The 15,407-nt window shown below is 41.0% G+C and overlaps 1 protein-coding gene across 5 annotated transcripts; it reads right to left on the bottom strand.

Annotated features, from left to right (window-relative positions):
* Nucleotides 1–8,084: 8,084 nt before the first annotated feature.
* Nucleotides 8,085–14,071, bottom strand: LOC118369721 (inositol 1,4,5-trisphosphate receptor-interacting protein-like). Of its 5 annotated transcripts, none has more exons than XM_035754358.2 (3): nt 13,903–14,067; nt 11,846–11,921; nt 8,085–10,810 (listed from the first exon to the last, which is right to left on the bottom strand). In XM_035754358.2, exon 3 carries the CDS (start codon nt 10,726–10,728, stop codon nt 9,106–9,108), a length of 1,623 nt encoding a protein of 540 aa, XP_035610251.1. In that variant the 5' UTR covers nt 10,729–10,810; nt 11,846–11,921; nt 13,903–14,067; the 3' UTR covers nt 8,085–9,105. The 5 variants fall into 5 exon arrangements, with proteins under 5 accessions (XP_035610251.1, XP_035610252.1, XP_035610250.1 ...); XM_035754359.2 differs by having other exon boundaries at nt 8,085–10,653; XM_035754357.2 differs by lacking the exon at nt 11,846–11,921 and having other exon boundaries at nt 13,903–14,071.
* Nucleotides 14,072–15,407: the final 1,336 nt, after the last annotated feature.

The raw sequence follows: 15,407 nt of genomic DNA, 5'->3' as shown, positions 1-15,407 counted from the left end.
CCAGCTGTGTCTAACATTTCACGTAAACCCTGTTTCTTGTCTGCATTGAAGTAGCGGTCCTTGTACCTAGCATCGAGCATAGTGGTGACACAGTAAAGAGGCTCAGAGACAATGCCACCGAATCACTTGTTCACAGCCTCTAGTAGAATACCTTTGCAAGTTTAACCTCACGGTCTGTCGGAAGTTTTGTTGAGCAGGCATTTCAATGCCATGACAGAGGGTATTACGTCTGCTGCAGAAGCAGTTGATGAGCTTATTTCTCGAGCCATTTGTTCGAATGGAGCTAGAAGTGTGTTCATGTTTCCAAGTTTCAAACATGAAATGGCAGCAGCGGTATGGGTGCCAGCACATTCTTGAGCATGCAATACGGCATTCCTCAGTACGAAATCCTTGTCGACCCACTGTGCTGTCAGACTCAGCATGCTCATGGGGCTGACATCGCTGGTCTAAATGTCAGTTATCAAGCTAATAGCAATGACGCCCATAGCAAGTAGTTCATGGATGTGAGTTTCAACAATACTGTGTAACTCCGGTAGGGCAACATCTGAAAAATAGCACCGGCTCGGGGTGCTTGACCAATCTGCGAAAGCCAACATCATCCCCGACAGAGAACCGTTGATTGTCAAGGGCAATCAATTTCATTGTCTTGGCATTAATGGATTTCGCCTTTGAGTTGTCTCGCTGACATTTTCTTACTCTTTCAAATGACTGCTCGACTTGAACTTGTTCAATTGTTGGAAGTGTGCTCTTAATATTTTTCTGCTTTTGTTCTAAGTAGTTGCTGAACGTCTGGGGGTCATACACTTTCAAATGAGTAATTAGGTTTGTGGTATTAAATGATGTCACTTTCTTTCCTCCTCGGGAAATAATAGCAGCACAAACATTGCATATGGCCTTTTTGTTATCTTCCTTTGAAACTTAAAAATAGATCCACACAGTAGACATTGTGGGCTAGGTTAGGATTGCTGTGTTGCACGTGTAGAGCTATATTTTTCATGGCATCATTAAGTCATCGTAGTATTCAACCCCTCGGCATTTTTCCTATTTTGTTGTCTTACAACCTGGAATTAAAATAGATTTTAAAAAATTGGGGGGGGTTCATTTGATTTTCACAACATGCCTACAAATTTGAAGATGAAACATATTTTTTATTGTGAAACATACAAGAAATAAGACAAAAAAAACTATACACTTGAGGGTGCATAATTATTCACCCCCAATGTCAATACTTTGTAGAGCCACCTTTGCAGCAATTACAGCTGCAAGTCTCTTGGGGTATGTCTCTATTAACTTGGCAAATCTAGCCACTGCGATTTCTGCCCATTCTTCAAGGCAAAACTGCTCCAGCTCCTTCAAGTTGGATGGGTTCCGCTGGTGTACAGCAATCTTTAAGTCAAACCACAGACTCTCAATTGGATTGAGGTATGGGCTTTGCCTAGGCCATTCCAAGACATTTAAATGTTTCCCCTTAACCCACTTGAGTGTTGCTTTAGCAGTGTGCTTAGGGTCATTGTTCTGATGGAAGGTGAACCTCCGTCCCAGTCTCAAATCTCTTGAAGACTGAAACAGGTTTCCCTCAAGAATTTCCCTGTATTTAGCACCATCATTTCTTCAATTCTGAGCAGTTTCCCAGTCCCTGCCGATGAAAAACATCCCAACCCCATGATGCTGCCACCACCATGCTTCACTGTGGTGATAGTGTTCTCGGGGTGATGAGAGGTGTTGGGTTTGCACCAGATATAGCATTTTCCATGATGGCCAAAAAGTTCAATATTAGTCTCATCTGACCAGAGTACCTTCTTACATATATTTGGGGAGTCTCCCCAAACACACCAAATGTGTTTGCTTATTTTGTTATTTATTAAGCAATGTCTTTTTTTCTGGCACTCTTCCATAAAGCCCAGCTCGGTGGAGTGTATGGCTTAAAGTGGTCCAATGTACAGATACTCCAATCTCCGCTGTGGAGCTTTGCAGCTCCTTCAAGGTTATCGTTGGTCTCTTTGTTGCCTCGCTGATTAATGCCCTGCTTGCCTGGTCCATGAGTTTTGGTGGGCAGCCCTCTCTTGGCACGTGCCGTCATCATTGCTTTGCACAAAAAGGTTTGTTGTGGTGCCATAAGGTTTGTTTTACAACTAAAGTGGCCAAATAACTTCTTAAAATTAAGCACATTAATCCGCTTTACAAGGAGTGTACAGCCTAACTGGCATACATAAGCAGTGCGTGAGTTTCAAATTTGGGGAAGATCATTTTCACAATAAAAACGCACTTTTATAATAAAAGCATTACTTGAGTAATTGCATTTGCAGTCACTTGATAATGGTGTTTTCCCGCTAATGGACCATTCACACTTATAGCCTACTGCTGTGTGTGCATTGCTGCATTTATAATGTGAGGAAATAGTCAAATAGTTTATCAACATTTTAAGCTAAATGTTCTGATCTGTTGAGTCAGCCTCATTGAGTAAAACTTTTTTTGATGCTAGTAGTTGTATTAATTTGGGATCTATAGCTTCCCATAACTGTCCCAGACTATGTTTGGAATATTTTTCTCACACAGAATAGAATAGGTCAACTTTTGTATTATGGGGGATAGTGGATTGACATAGGCTAGTGCTTTTGCTGTTTGTCAGGCCTACTTATCATGTTGGCTGACAAAATTGTAAATGTGGACAGATCTTCAATATGCACCTCGGAATAGGATAAGGACGCACGTAGTTGAGTCCCTGATGTGTCTGTCTTCACTTGTAGCCCGTGAGAAAGTAGGCCTAACAACACCCGATCAGATAATGGAGAGCCATGTGAGTGATAGGTGCTTCGGAACATGCAGCACTCAGGGAGAAGGGAATAGTAATTTATTATATTCAGCGCAAAGGCATGGATTTTGTTAGGAGGCATTACGGACTCACAAAGGGGAAAGTCAAGGCATTATCATGTGCTTGTCAAATTGTGAATGAGAGACTGATGAAGTGTGTACAGCCTGTGCAAAAAAACAAAGCACAGCTCATGCAACTTTTTTCAAATCATCATTAATCACATTCTGCAGCCTTACAATGTATTCAAAATCAAAACATATAGCCCAGTGTTTGTAGAACAACTAAATTAAGCATATAGTAGTACCTACAATGCATTCAGAAAGTATTCAGACCCCATACCTTTTTCCACATTTTTGTTACATTACAGCCTTATTCTAAAGTTTATTAAATAAATACAAATCCTCATCAATCGACACACAATAACCATAATGACAGTGAAAACAGATTATTTTTAAAGAAATTGCCAATTTATATATATACGCACACAGTCATGGCCAAAAGCTTTGAGAACGACACAAATATTCATTTTCACAAAGTCTGCTGCATCAGTTTGTATGATGGCAATTTGCATATACTCCAGAATGTTATGAAGAGTGGTCAGATGAATTGCAATTAATTGCAAAGTCTCTCTTTGCCATGCCAATGAACTGAATCCAAAAATAAAATTTCCACTGCATTTCAGCCCTGCCACAAAAGGACCAGCTGACATCATGTCAGTGATTCTCTCGTTAACACAGGTGTGAGTGTTGATGAGGACAAGGCTGGAGATCACTCTGTCATGCTGATTGAGTTGAATAACAGACTGGAAGCTTCAAAAAAAGGGAGGTGCTTGGAATCATTGTTCATTCTTTGTCAATCATGGTTACCTGCAAGGAAACATGTGCCGTCATCATTGCTTTGCACAAAAAGGGCTTCACAGGCAAGGATATTGCTGCCAGTAAGATTGCACCTAAATCAACCATTTATCGTATCATCAAAAACTTCAAGGAGAGCGGTTCAATTGTTGTGAATGAAGAAGGCTTCAGGGCACCCATAAAAGTCCAGCAAGCGCCAGGACCGTCTCCTAAAGTTGATTCAGCTGCGGGATCGGGGCACCACCAGTACAGAGCTTGCTCAGGAATGGCAGCAGGCAGGTGTGAGGCGAGTGGACAAACAAAAACCCACACATTCTGACAAACTCCAAGCATTGATTATGCAAGAATGGGCTGCCATCAGTCAGGATGTGGCCCAAAAGCTAATTGACAGCATGCCAGGGTGGATTTGCAGAAGTCTTGAAAAATAAATGTCAACACTGCAAATATTGACTCTTTGCATTAACTTCATGTAATTGTCAATAAAAGCCTTTGACACTTATGAAATGCTTATGATTATACTTCAGTATTCCATAGTAACATCTGACAAAAATATCTAAAGACACTGAAGCAGCAAACTTTGTGAAAATGTATATTTGTGTTATTCTCGAAACTTTTGATCACGACTGTATATATATAAAAAACGTATTCACATAAGTATTCAGACTCTTTCCTATGAGACTCAAAAGTGAGAAATTGAGCTCCGGTGTATCCTGTTTCCATTGATCATCCTTGAGATGTTTCTACAACTTGATTGGAGTCCACCTGTGGTAAATTCAATTGATTGGACATGATTTGGAAATAGCACACACCTGTCTATATAAAATCCCACAGTTGACAGTGCAAGTCAGTGCTTCTACACCTGCATTGCTTGCTGTTTGGGGTTTTAGGCTGGGTTTCTGTACAGCACTTTGAGATATCAGCTGATGTACGAAGGGCTATATAAATACATTTGATTTGATTTGATGAGGTGGAACAAATTGTCCGTAGAACTCCAAGACAGGATTGTGTCTAGGGACAGATCTGGGAAAGAGTACCAAAACATTTCTGCAGCATTGAGGGTCCCAAGAACAAAGTGGCCTTCTTCATTCTTAAATGGAAGAAGTTTAAAACCAACTCCACCAATCTGGCCTTTATGGTAGAGTGGCCAGATGGAAGACACTCTTCAGTAAAAGGCACATGACAGCCTGCTTGGAGTTTGCCAAAATGCACCAAAAGGACCATGAGAAACAAGATGCTCTGGTCTGATGAAACCAAGATTAAACTCTTTGGCCTGAATGTCAAGTGTCACGTTTGGAAGAAACCTTGGACCATCCCTACGATGAAGCATGGTGGTGGCAGCATCATGCTTCAGGGATGTTTTTCAGCGACAGGGACTGGAAGACTAATCAGGATTTAGGGAAAGATGAACGGAGCAAGGTACAGAGTGATCCTTGATGAAAACCTGCTCCAGAGTGCTCAGGACTTCAGACTAGGGTGGCCCAGCCTTGAACCCGATCATTCTCTGGAGAGACCTGAAATAACTGTGCAGCGACGCTTCCCATCCAACCTGACAGAGCTTGAGAGGATCTGCACAGAAGAATGGGAGAAATTCCTCAACTACGAGTGTGCCAAGCTTGTAGTGTCATACCAAAGAAGGCTTGAGGCTGTAGTTGCTTCCAAAGGTGCTTCAACAAAGTACTGAGGAAAGGGTCTGAATACTTGTATTTTTAATACATTTGCAAATAAAAATGAAGACCTGCTTTTGCTTTGTCATTATTGGGTATTGTGTGTAGATTGATGAAGGAAAAAACAAATGTGGAAAAAGTCAAGGGATTTGAATACTTTCCAAATTGACTGTATTTCTACAGTATGTTAACAACTCAACACAGAATAGGTAAGTGTGCGCACTCCCTCAAATCGTTTGGAGAAAATATCCTTTCTATTTTATTCTGCTTAGTTCAATTGTATTTTTCATACTATAAAATAATGCCACAGAATTCTAAGCAAATCTTGTTTGCTCTAAATTAACTAGCGTAGCCCACAGCCAAATGGCATAGCCAGATCAGGACCTAACATAAGGACAACTCAGAGTATGCTATTCTGTTCTTCTGAAATAGACTACATTTTCTTCATATCATGTTTCTTTAGACTTATCCAAAATAAATAATGGATTTATTGTGAAGATGTAGGCTATATAACATGGGTTTATTTGACTTTTTAAAATGTAGATGTTCCACAGGTCTGCATCAGTAGCTTGTGTGGAAGCCTGGATATGCTAAATGTGTTTGTTAATTAACTGTCAATTATCGTGAGAACGGCAGTTATTTGCTTGACAATCCCCAGCTGACGAAATTTCGTGACCGCCACAGCCCTATGTGTGCCCCTTTTAAGAGTGCACAATTTTTGTGCTGAAACAGGAAAGGGTCTTACCCAAACTCTTGCCACAAAGTTGGAAGCATCTGTCCCTAATGTCATTCTATGCTGTAGTATTAAGATGTCACTTACTGGGGAACTAAGGTGCCTAGCCCGAACCTTGAAAAACAGCCCCAGACCATTATTCCTCCTCCAACAAATAATAGTGTCACTATGCATTCAGGCAAGTAGAGTTCTCCTGGCATCTGCCAAATCCAGATTTGTCCGTTCAGAAAATGTGTTTCCAATGACAGCGAGCTTTAGAACACTCTAGCCGACGCTTGGCATTATGCGTTGTGCGGCTGCTTGTGCAATGTTGTATGCAACATTACCAGCAAGTGACTTGATCTTGATTCCTGTGTGCCAAAACTATTTAAAGATGTAGAACGAGAATGAGGAGTGTGTTGATATAACGGTGATATTGTCAAAATTCTGCTTTTAACAACCTTCAGCATTAGTATAAACATTTAAAATCATTTTTGCCTGACATGATCACTTGCATATTCTTAATTATGGATGACTGTTGGCATGAATAACTTTTTTTAAAAGCAATTCTGATGGTTGTTAAAGCGGAATTTTTACAATATTACCGTTCTATCAACACACTCGTCACTCCAGTTTTACAACTCTAAGTCGTTTTGGCTGACAGGCATCAAGATTAAGTCACTTCCTGATAATGTTGCATACAACATTGCATATGTTTGAAACTGTCTATTATTTCCATCGAACACAATCAAAGTTAACATAAGCCCTAGATGCCTTCAATTGCCCAACTTTAGGCATGCACAATTGTGTCACGGCCTGACCGTAGATTGCTTTGTATGTTTCTATTTTTAGTTTGGTCAGGTTGTGATGTGGGTGGGTATTCTGTGTTGTATGTCTAGGTGTTGTGTTTCTATGTTTAGGCCTGGTATGGTTCCCAATCAGAGGCAGCTGGTTATCGTTGTCTCTGATTGAGAACCATACTTAGGCAGCCTGTTTTCCTACTGTGGGTAGTGGTTTTCTGTCTTTGTGTGTCTGCACCAGACAGAACTGTTTTGGTTGTTCCGCTTTGTTTGTTTTTGTTTTGTTCTAGTGTTCTGTTATTTTATTTTATTAAATTTACCATGAACACGTACCACGCTGCACATTGGTCCTCTTCACCTTCTTCCACCTACGACAACCGTTACGAATTGTAGAAATATTTGTTTTACGATGTGATGTTGCGCTCCAAAGGGATAACTTGAAACAACATGATGCAGGTAATTAAATGATCGAAATAGTCAAAAGCGCAAATACTGTTGCATGTACTTCTAGATTATTTATGGATGAAAATATCAAACAACTCCAAAGTAATTGCATGTGGTGCAGAAACCACTAACTCAATGCATTTTTCTATTATCAAGACACCTGCTATTAAAACAACTTGTTAGGACAGCTCATGAGGTTCCCTAAAAATCTATTTTTACCCATAAGAGTAGGAGTTAAATGTGTCTTCTCAGAACTTGCAACCAATTTTCCCCTCTAGGGTGCTTTGTGGATATGGGCTCTGGTCCCCCCTGATCATATGATTGTGTGATCATACTCCTACTCTGAAATGCTTTGTGAATACTGGCCCTAGTATATGAATATCAGTTTACATAATCATTCACATTCTTATTCCGTCTCTCACAGGTATTATGAGAAGGTCCTATTGCTTGTGTGATTTATATAGTTTGGCTCAACCAAAGTGCACTGTGAGTGACGATCTCATTTTCAAAACTCAAATAAATGTAATCTCTTATTCCAAGCTGTCTGAAAGGTACCACTGAGCTCAAGAAGTGGACAGAGTGCATGTTTGAGGATCCAACAGTGAAAGCCACCATGTTCCCCAGTGAGACCTACAAGGGAGCTAAGTTGGAGGGAAACCCAATTTTGACCATGGCCTGTAGAATAGAGGGTGGAGCACTGCCACTGGTTATGCCACTATCTTGCCTGTCACATTTTCAAATCCTATCTTTTATGTCCATGTGTAGAAAAATCAATGGCATTACTCACAACACAAGGAATAGATAGTCCTTCAACATTTATGAATAAAATGACTGCAAAAAAACATACGCTGTTAAAAGTACATTCTGTGGTAAAACAGGCAAGTTACAATGGGTATGAGAGATACAGGTAATACTACAAAAAATACATTTTCTTTTAATAAATAAAAAGTGTATTTCGGCTTACAAAATATATGTATGTGTATATACATATACACACACACACACTGTATTCTACATATATACACACACATCTATGTATATACACACAACATTTTTATGAGTGCATTCCACTATCTCAAACCATACGTTGTCTATTTGCCATTTAATTATACTTGAACCTAAGACTGAACTTAAACAGAGGGGAATTTTTCCTTCAATTAGTTAGCACAACCTTACATCTGTGTACATGTGTCATTTCTAAGATTGTCATGCTGAAAGGAATTTCTAAAATGATCTTATGTTCCTCATGTACCCATTGTAAAGGAATTAACAGAATATCCTTGACAGTCTTATCTTTTGGTGAATGACAGCCAAGACATGTAACAGGGAGTCTTCAATTGGTATTTTCAAACTGTTGCACGGCTTACAAAATTAATTTCCCTTCATGTCAAACAGCAATTGCTGACAAGTACTGCATCATAAAAACACACATACTACAAAGTATGATGTGGTCTTCTCTAGAATACAAAAATAATACTTATTCTTCATATCAAAATATACTGCTCTAATTTTGTGAGGGGAAAACAGTTTTTGTAAACCTTCATTCAGTAAAATATAATTGCACTTGTGAAACAGCCATATTGAAATAGCAGTTACAGTACTGTTACTAAGAACACACTTTGGTAACTTCCTTGAGTGTTTTTAGAACCTGCTATCAAATAAAACCAACCACAAAGTCCATTTCAAAATAACAAAGGAACATTGTTCACCTCTCTTTTCAGTGCCTAGAGAAATGTCTTAAGGCTGTAACATACATTTATTAATTATTGTTATTATTAAGGATACCTCCACTCATTGCAGTGCATTAAAACAGAGTCCATTAGTCAGACTGTGCCATTGAGTTGAATCTGTGGTGAGTGTCGCCATTTTGTAACAGAGGCGTGTACTCCTGAATCAGAACAGGAGCGTTCCTGAGCATCTCCTGGAAATGCCGAAGCGTGTCAGCGTAAAGCTCTCTCTGTAACACCAGTGGCCGGAAAAGATTGATGGGCTCCGCTCTGTGGAATGTTTCCGGAACCTGGACTTCTGGTGGAACTTGGCTGTTCCCAACCAGAGCGTGACAGAGTCTCTTCTCCTGAAGACTCCTGTGAAGGAAGCCTAGCATGTCCCGTAGCCTGTACTCCAGACTCTCAGAGCCCCAGCTAGACGAGCCCTTACTCAACAACAGGTGCAGCAGAGTCGTCTTCAGGTGGTAGTTGGTCAGAGCACACCTGCCAGTTAGACCCATCTGTTTGTTGTGTAGGAAAGTGATGATCTGAAGGCAGTGGAGGTGGCAGGAATTTTCAGGCAGGCTTTTAGCCAGATGTTTGAGCAGGTTCCTCTCATAGACAGCGAAGGAGAGGGGCCAGTAAGTGTCTGAGGAGGTGCTGCTGTCAGAGGGGAAGTGTGACACAAAGTAGGCATTTGTGCCATCTAGTTCCACAACAGGAATGATGTTCATCACAACAACCTTTCCTGAGCGGAATCGGACCTTCAGTGCTCCAGTAGCATCCAGGTTGCGGAAAGTGAGCTCAAACTCGTACTTGTGAGAAATCCGACCCCAGGCTTTGGTCACGGAGATCTGGAACCACTTCATGACCTGGTCCTTAGCCAGATAAGGTGTGTTCTTGGAGCACAGAAGGTCATCCAGGGTGTAGTCTGCTCTAGGCTTTTTATTTTTGCTGTGTAGCAAGCACAGCATGTCCTCACCCAGGTTGGCAGAGCCACAGAGACAGCCGTCCTCATTCTCCCCGACCTTTGTCACCTTGATCCTGCCACAGCCCTGCATGTCCAGGGGCACGTCACTGGAGGGGCTGCACCACAGATGGAACTGGAAGGAGTATGGCTCCGGTGGGGCGAAAGGGACAATGAGATCACACATCAGGGGCTTGCTCACCCTCCACGACTCAAACATGCTCCCAACGCCCACAAAGTCCGCCACCTCCATGTCAGTTTCCCTGTCACACACACTCCTCAGGGACTCCAGCAGGTCATCAGTGAAGCCCTCCACAAATTCCCGCACCCTCCAGTTCTCATGGGCCGAGGTGTGGATGCATCTCTCACAGAAGCTGTTTAGGACTCCCTTATCAAGCTGGAGTGTCTTGGAATTGATGGATCCACCCTCAACAAACCCATCCTCATCATCAGCATATCGGGCTTCCATGTCTGCCAAATCCTGCCGACACACCTCAATAGTGAAGAAGATGACCAGTGAGAGGGCGCTCCAGAAGTACCAGCCGTAGCCGTCCTCTGAGCCAGGGTCCTGCTGCTCCGTGCCTGCATACAAGAGCTCCTGCTCCAGCCGCGCCTGCTCCAGCTCCAGCCTCTTCTCATGCTCCCTCATGCGGGCCAGCAGGGCCTCATCCTGCTCTGGGAGGGTGGTGTTCTCCTGCGGGAACAGCAGCGGATGGTTCAAGATGGCCGCTGCCACCACCACAAACACCCGTGCTATGGCCCCCTGCATCCTGGACCTCAGGGGGAGACAAAACCAGTGTCACCCCTCACGCCAGCATCTCATCAACTCTGATCAAGCTGCAGCCCAAAACCTGAAAAATAAATAGGATTTGACAAAATTATGAAATGTCCTTGCAACTTTTTGGAGGATTTCGTAATCAGCTTGAGAGCTAGTTTACTTCTTCAAACACGTTGCTATTGTGTACTATGCATTGCGAGGTGATTCAGTAGAATCATAACACAAAATCACATGTTAACTCTGAAGAGCCTCAGCCTTCTTGAGGAAGCAGCCTGCACCTCTAAATATATAGAGAGAGAGGAGTGACGCACTGTAGCCAAATATTGAACTGTGTGTCATGGAAGGAAGTAAGCACTGCGAGAACCAAACAGAACGGATCGCATTGCATCTAAAGAATTTGCTTCCAGTAAACAATTAGAGGAAAAGCCTTACAATAACTAATTTGGCAAATGTATAATTCATTTTTATTTATGTGTCAAAGAATCACTATTGCATAGCGGTATTAAGGAAGTAAATAGTAGCTCAGTTCATGTAACATTTTGGTTGTGTTTAGATAGGAAGGAACCATAATTTAGCCTAAATATGAAAGGAAATACCATAATGGGGTGAGCATATAATAAAAAAAGCAGACGTTTAAATATTTGGAGAAATAAAGAAATTGTAGGCATTATGAATGGGTCATGAAATTAACAAGCTTTTTGGGAGACTGAACATAAACATTCCAAACTAGTGACGCACCAATATGACATTTTTGACAGCCTTTTAAGCATTCTAGTACAGTTAAATAGTTAACACACACACATGAATGCAGCGATCTAAGGCACTGCATATCAGTGCAAGAGGCATCACTACAGTCCCTGGTTCGAATCCAGGCTGTATCACATCCGGCCGTGATTGGGAATCCCATAGGGCACTGCACAATTGACCCAGCGTCGTCTGTGGTTGACCGGGGTAGGCCGTCATTTGTAAATAAGAATTAGTTCTTAAGTGACTTGCCTAGTAAAAAAAAGGTTACACACACCACACTGACCAAAAAGTTATTTTGTTGGAATTTACATATGTCCCCATTACCAGTAAAACATCATCAAAACCTATTTCTTTCACTTACTTGCTGTGCTGTTTCGTTGCTCATTTGTTCAGTCATTTCATTCTCAACCAGGATTTCTATGGAACGCTGTTTGGGTCTTTGCATGTCAAAAAAGATACACGCCAAATAAGCATGTTGACCAATCAAGACCTGAATATGACTGCACGTCACGTAATCATTTAAGGCGTTCATACATTTTTCACGTAGTTATTACACAATCACTCGTATTTCATATGTCACAACGATTTGTCGATACCGATGCTATGATGCTGGTGAAGTTGTCTCGCACAACTACAGTGCTGGTCATAAAGAAAAGCTAGCTAGCTCATGGATGCAAACAATGGGTTGTTAAGAGCCACTACACTCCGTCTGAACATTAACACGCATCACTTGCGGTATGGTTTTGGAAGCATAAGGACCTTTGCTGCCTTTCATATCGGTGAGAAATAACAAAGGTAAAATAAAACAAAGGTTTGATCAACTTTATACGGTTAGGGTTCCCATACTGCCATATTTCCATGTCACAGCACTAGTTTATGGAAAACAGATGGAAGACAGAGTGGACTGGCAGAATCTAAGTGATAGAGGTGAGAGAGACATAACAGGAGAGATGGCTAACAACATATGAACATATGAGTAAATATGGAGTGGTGGATTACACAAGCCTTCTGGAAGATCTGATAAAGGAGAAGATGGTGGACAAGAAAGAAATTAGAAAAGTGGAACGTTGTTTGTTTTACCCCATTTTCTCCACAATTTCCTGGTATCCAATTGGTAGTTACAGTCTTGTCTCATCGCTGCAACTCCCGTATGGACTCAGGAGAGGCGTGAATAAGCAGAGACCAATACAGGGGGATGGGAAGAATGTGCTTGAGTATGGTGGGTTTTCTTAGCATTCATGGCTATGGTTGTCAACTGTACTACAGAAAAAGTAAGTCACAGAAAATAGAGGTTGTGTTGGCAGCTGCAAAGAAGTCCTTGGGATTGCGAGGTTTTACTGCAGAAGAGTTGCAGGGGGTGTTGTGTGATAGTATCTGTCTTCCCAGACCGTTGGCCAGTAGTAAGATTAGATACGGTTAAATAGTGGTGTTTTTTTGTGAGGGATAATAGTTGGCAGGGTAATTTTCCTTTTTCCACAATTTTGTAGTACTAGAATTTATTGTCGGTAGGCCGTGACTGGCCTCACACTCCTAGACCGTGGGTGGCGATATATGCACCTAAAAGTTGGATGCGATCCGCCAACCCAATCCCAAAGTACCTGTGCTAATTAGCTAAACAGAAGACTGACTCCACAAACGTGCTGTCACTGTAAAATACTGTCGTCTGCAATTGTGTTAAACCGGTTAAACAGTGTACATTAAGTGTGTTTTTTGCATTTGTGAAATTATTTTGATATGAAAGTAGATGGATTTATGTTTCCAGAGACATACAGCAATTGAGAATCAATTTCACGTTCAGATGGAGTATTTGTATGGTTCTTTGACAGAGGCGTAACGCTAGCTCCTTTAGTCAAATATTGTGCTACTTACAACCCATAACTTAAAGGGGACAAAATAAAATACACTGACTCAATGGAAAACCATAAAACAAAAACTTTTACAAAATTGCAGTACTCTCTGCCTGAAATAGTAACTGCCTACAACCACACACCATTAGCAGAGTGATTACTGGCAATGATGTTTTGTTATTGTTTCTAGGGTACTTCAAAATAGCCCATAGGCTAATGAAGGATGGAAAAATAGAATGGCACTTCAAATTGGACCACTGACGACAAGCACTACCGGACCCGAGGATGAGTCACAGTGCCAACTTGAAAGAATGAGATGTTTCCATAAATACGGATAGAATACATCGAAGCTATCAAAACAAGCTATATATATATATATATGTGTGTATATATAAGCAATTCACCCATTTTCTTCTGACAATCCATAGATAATTAACTCAAAACGTTTTTTTTTTCCCCGTAATAACTTTTAGGCCAATGAATAAACGGTAACACTCGAACGAGAGCCGAAATAAAACATTATCAACTAAACGATAAATTGCATTTTGATTTACTATTTAAAATCACGAACCTTTAAAACCTTTAAGTGATGTCAGATCTCACATAATTCATTCTTCTGCGATTGCAATTCTTCAAGACAAACAGCAGATTATTTAGAACCGGGGAAACGCAAACTCTGAAATGTGCGAATGAGGAAGAAGTGGTTCAGCCACAGACAGAACAATAACACAGACATTTTACTGGATGTATAAATGTGAAGCATCCGGTTGGCGTTTCCACTCCCTAACAAATATGGTAGTGAGAGGAAGAGTACTGGCGTGCAGTAGGAGAAGAGGAAACTATATGGATTTTGGCCGACATTCTGTAAATGTTCTCATCGATTGGACAATTGATCTCAATACAGTTTTCTGTTCCCCAAACTACAATTGGTTATGAACAGAGTGGAAAAAGTTTTCTTGACTTTACCCTTTGCAAATTTTTTTTTTAATTGCGCTGTTTAGGAGTGCATAGACAAATTGAGTTATTGCATACGCTTACGTCACAAAGTAGGCGTTCCCTAACGGAAATATGCAGACGTGTACTAGAACGTGCCAATAGGATTTCTTGTTTAATTTATAAAAATCTTTGGTTCAGCCTTGTCATTTCCTTCTTCTTCATTTGGGTTAAACGGCGTTTGGCATCCAATGTTGATAGTATATTAGCTGGACGGGATATTGAAGGAGAAAATACAAAAATCTATTGCAGAAAAGTGGGGAAAATTACATCATAAAAAATACAAACAATAGACACTTCAACAAACAAAACACATCTCACTTTTTCAATCACAGTCCATTCCAAACTGCATCCCTACACAGGCTCAGGGGCCTGTGAGAGTGGAACATTCAAAGACAAGATTTCTTTCAAGGCCTCGGCTGTGAAATAACAAAAATCTAAAAAACATTCATCAGCATTCATAATGATTCCAATTTTCTCAGACTTCTTCTCTGATTGTGCTGTACAGTTTATGACCATTACAATAAATAATACAAAGTCCACCTTTTTAACATGTAACATTTCATGATCCCTTGTTTAATGAGAAACTCATGGTGGCTCTACTACCATTGTTTCTTCCCCGCCATTCACTGCTTCCACTCTTCTCACAGCTTCCAGAAAGGAGACACTGGACATCCCTTACTCTTTCCACCTCGGTCTCCTCCACCCTAAAAGGGCACTCCAGGATTTTGAACGCATCATCGCCACCACAATTGCAGCATTTCATTTAATCTGGCATATGATACTCTTCCCGTCTGCACACTTTTGACATATGACCAAATCTTCTGCATTAATGACACTGAAATAGTTTGTGCACAAAAGTCATGAATCCTGACTTTATATGGGAAGGGAAACACTCTTCATTAAAGAACACTAGTATGGATGAAGTAAATGCATTTTCTCCATCCACCATAGGGGTCAGTCGACGTGCAACAACCACTCCATCTACAGTATGTCTTCAGTTATATCATCTGCCCTTACTTCTTGTGCCACCCCAGAAATAACCCTCTTGATAGGCGCCCTGCTTCGAAAATCCATACAGGA

The sequence above is a fragment of the Oncorhynchus keta genome, chromosome 36, assembly GCF_023373465.1.
Source record: "Oncorhynchus keta strain PuntledgeMale-10-30-2019 chromosome 36, Oket_V2, whole genome shotgun sequence".
Taxonomy (NCBI): domain Eukaryota; kingdom Metazoa; phylum Chordata; class Actinopteri; order Salmoniformes; family Salmonidae; genus Oncorhynchus; species Oncorhynchus keta.
The sequence above is the reverse complement of the archived record's forward strand: the minus strand, read 5'-3'. Positions and strand labels throughout refer to the sequence as shown.

What these genes read in the sequence shown, in the direction of transcription:
- LOC118369721 (XM_035754357.2), bottom strand. Translation starts at nt 10,728, where the DNA reads ATGCAGGGGGCCATAGCACGGGTGTTTGTGGTGGTGGCAGCGGCCATC.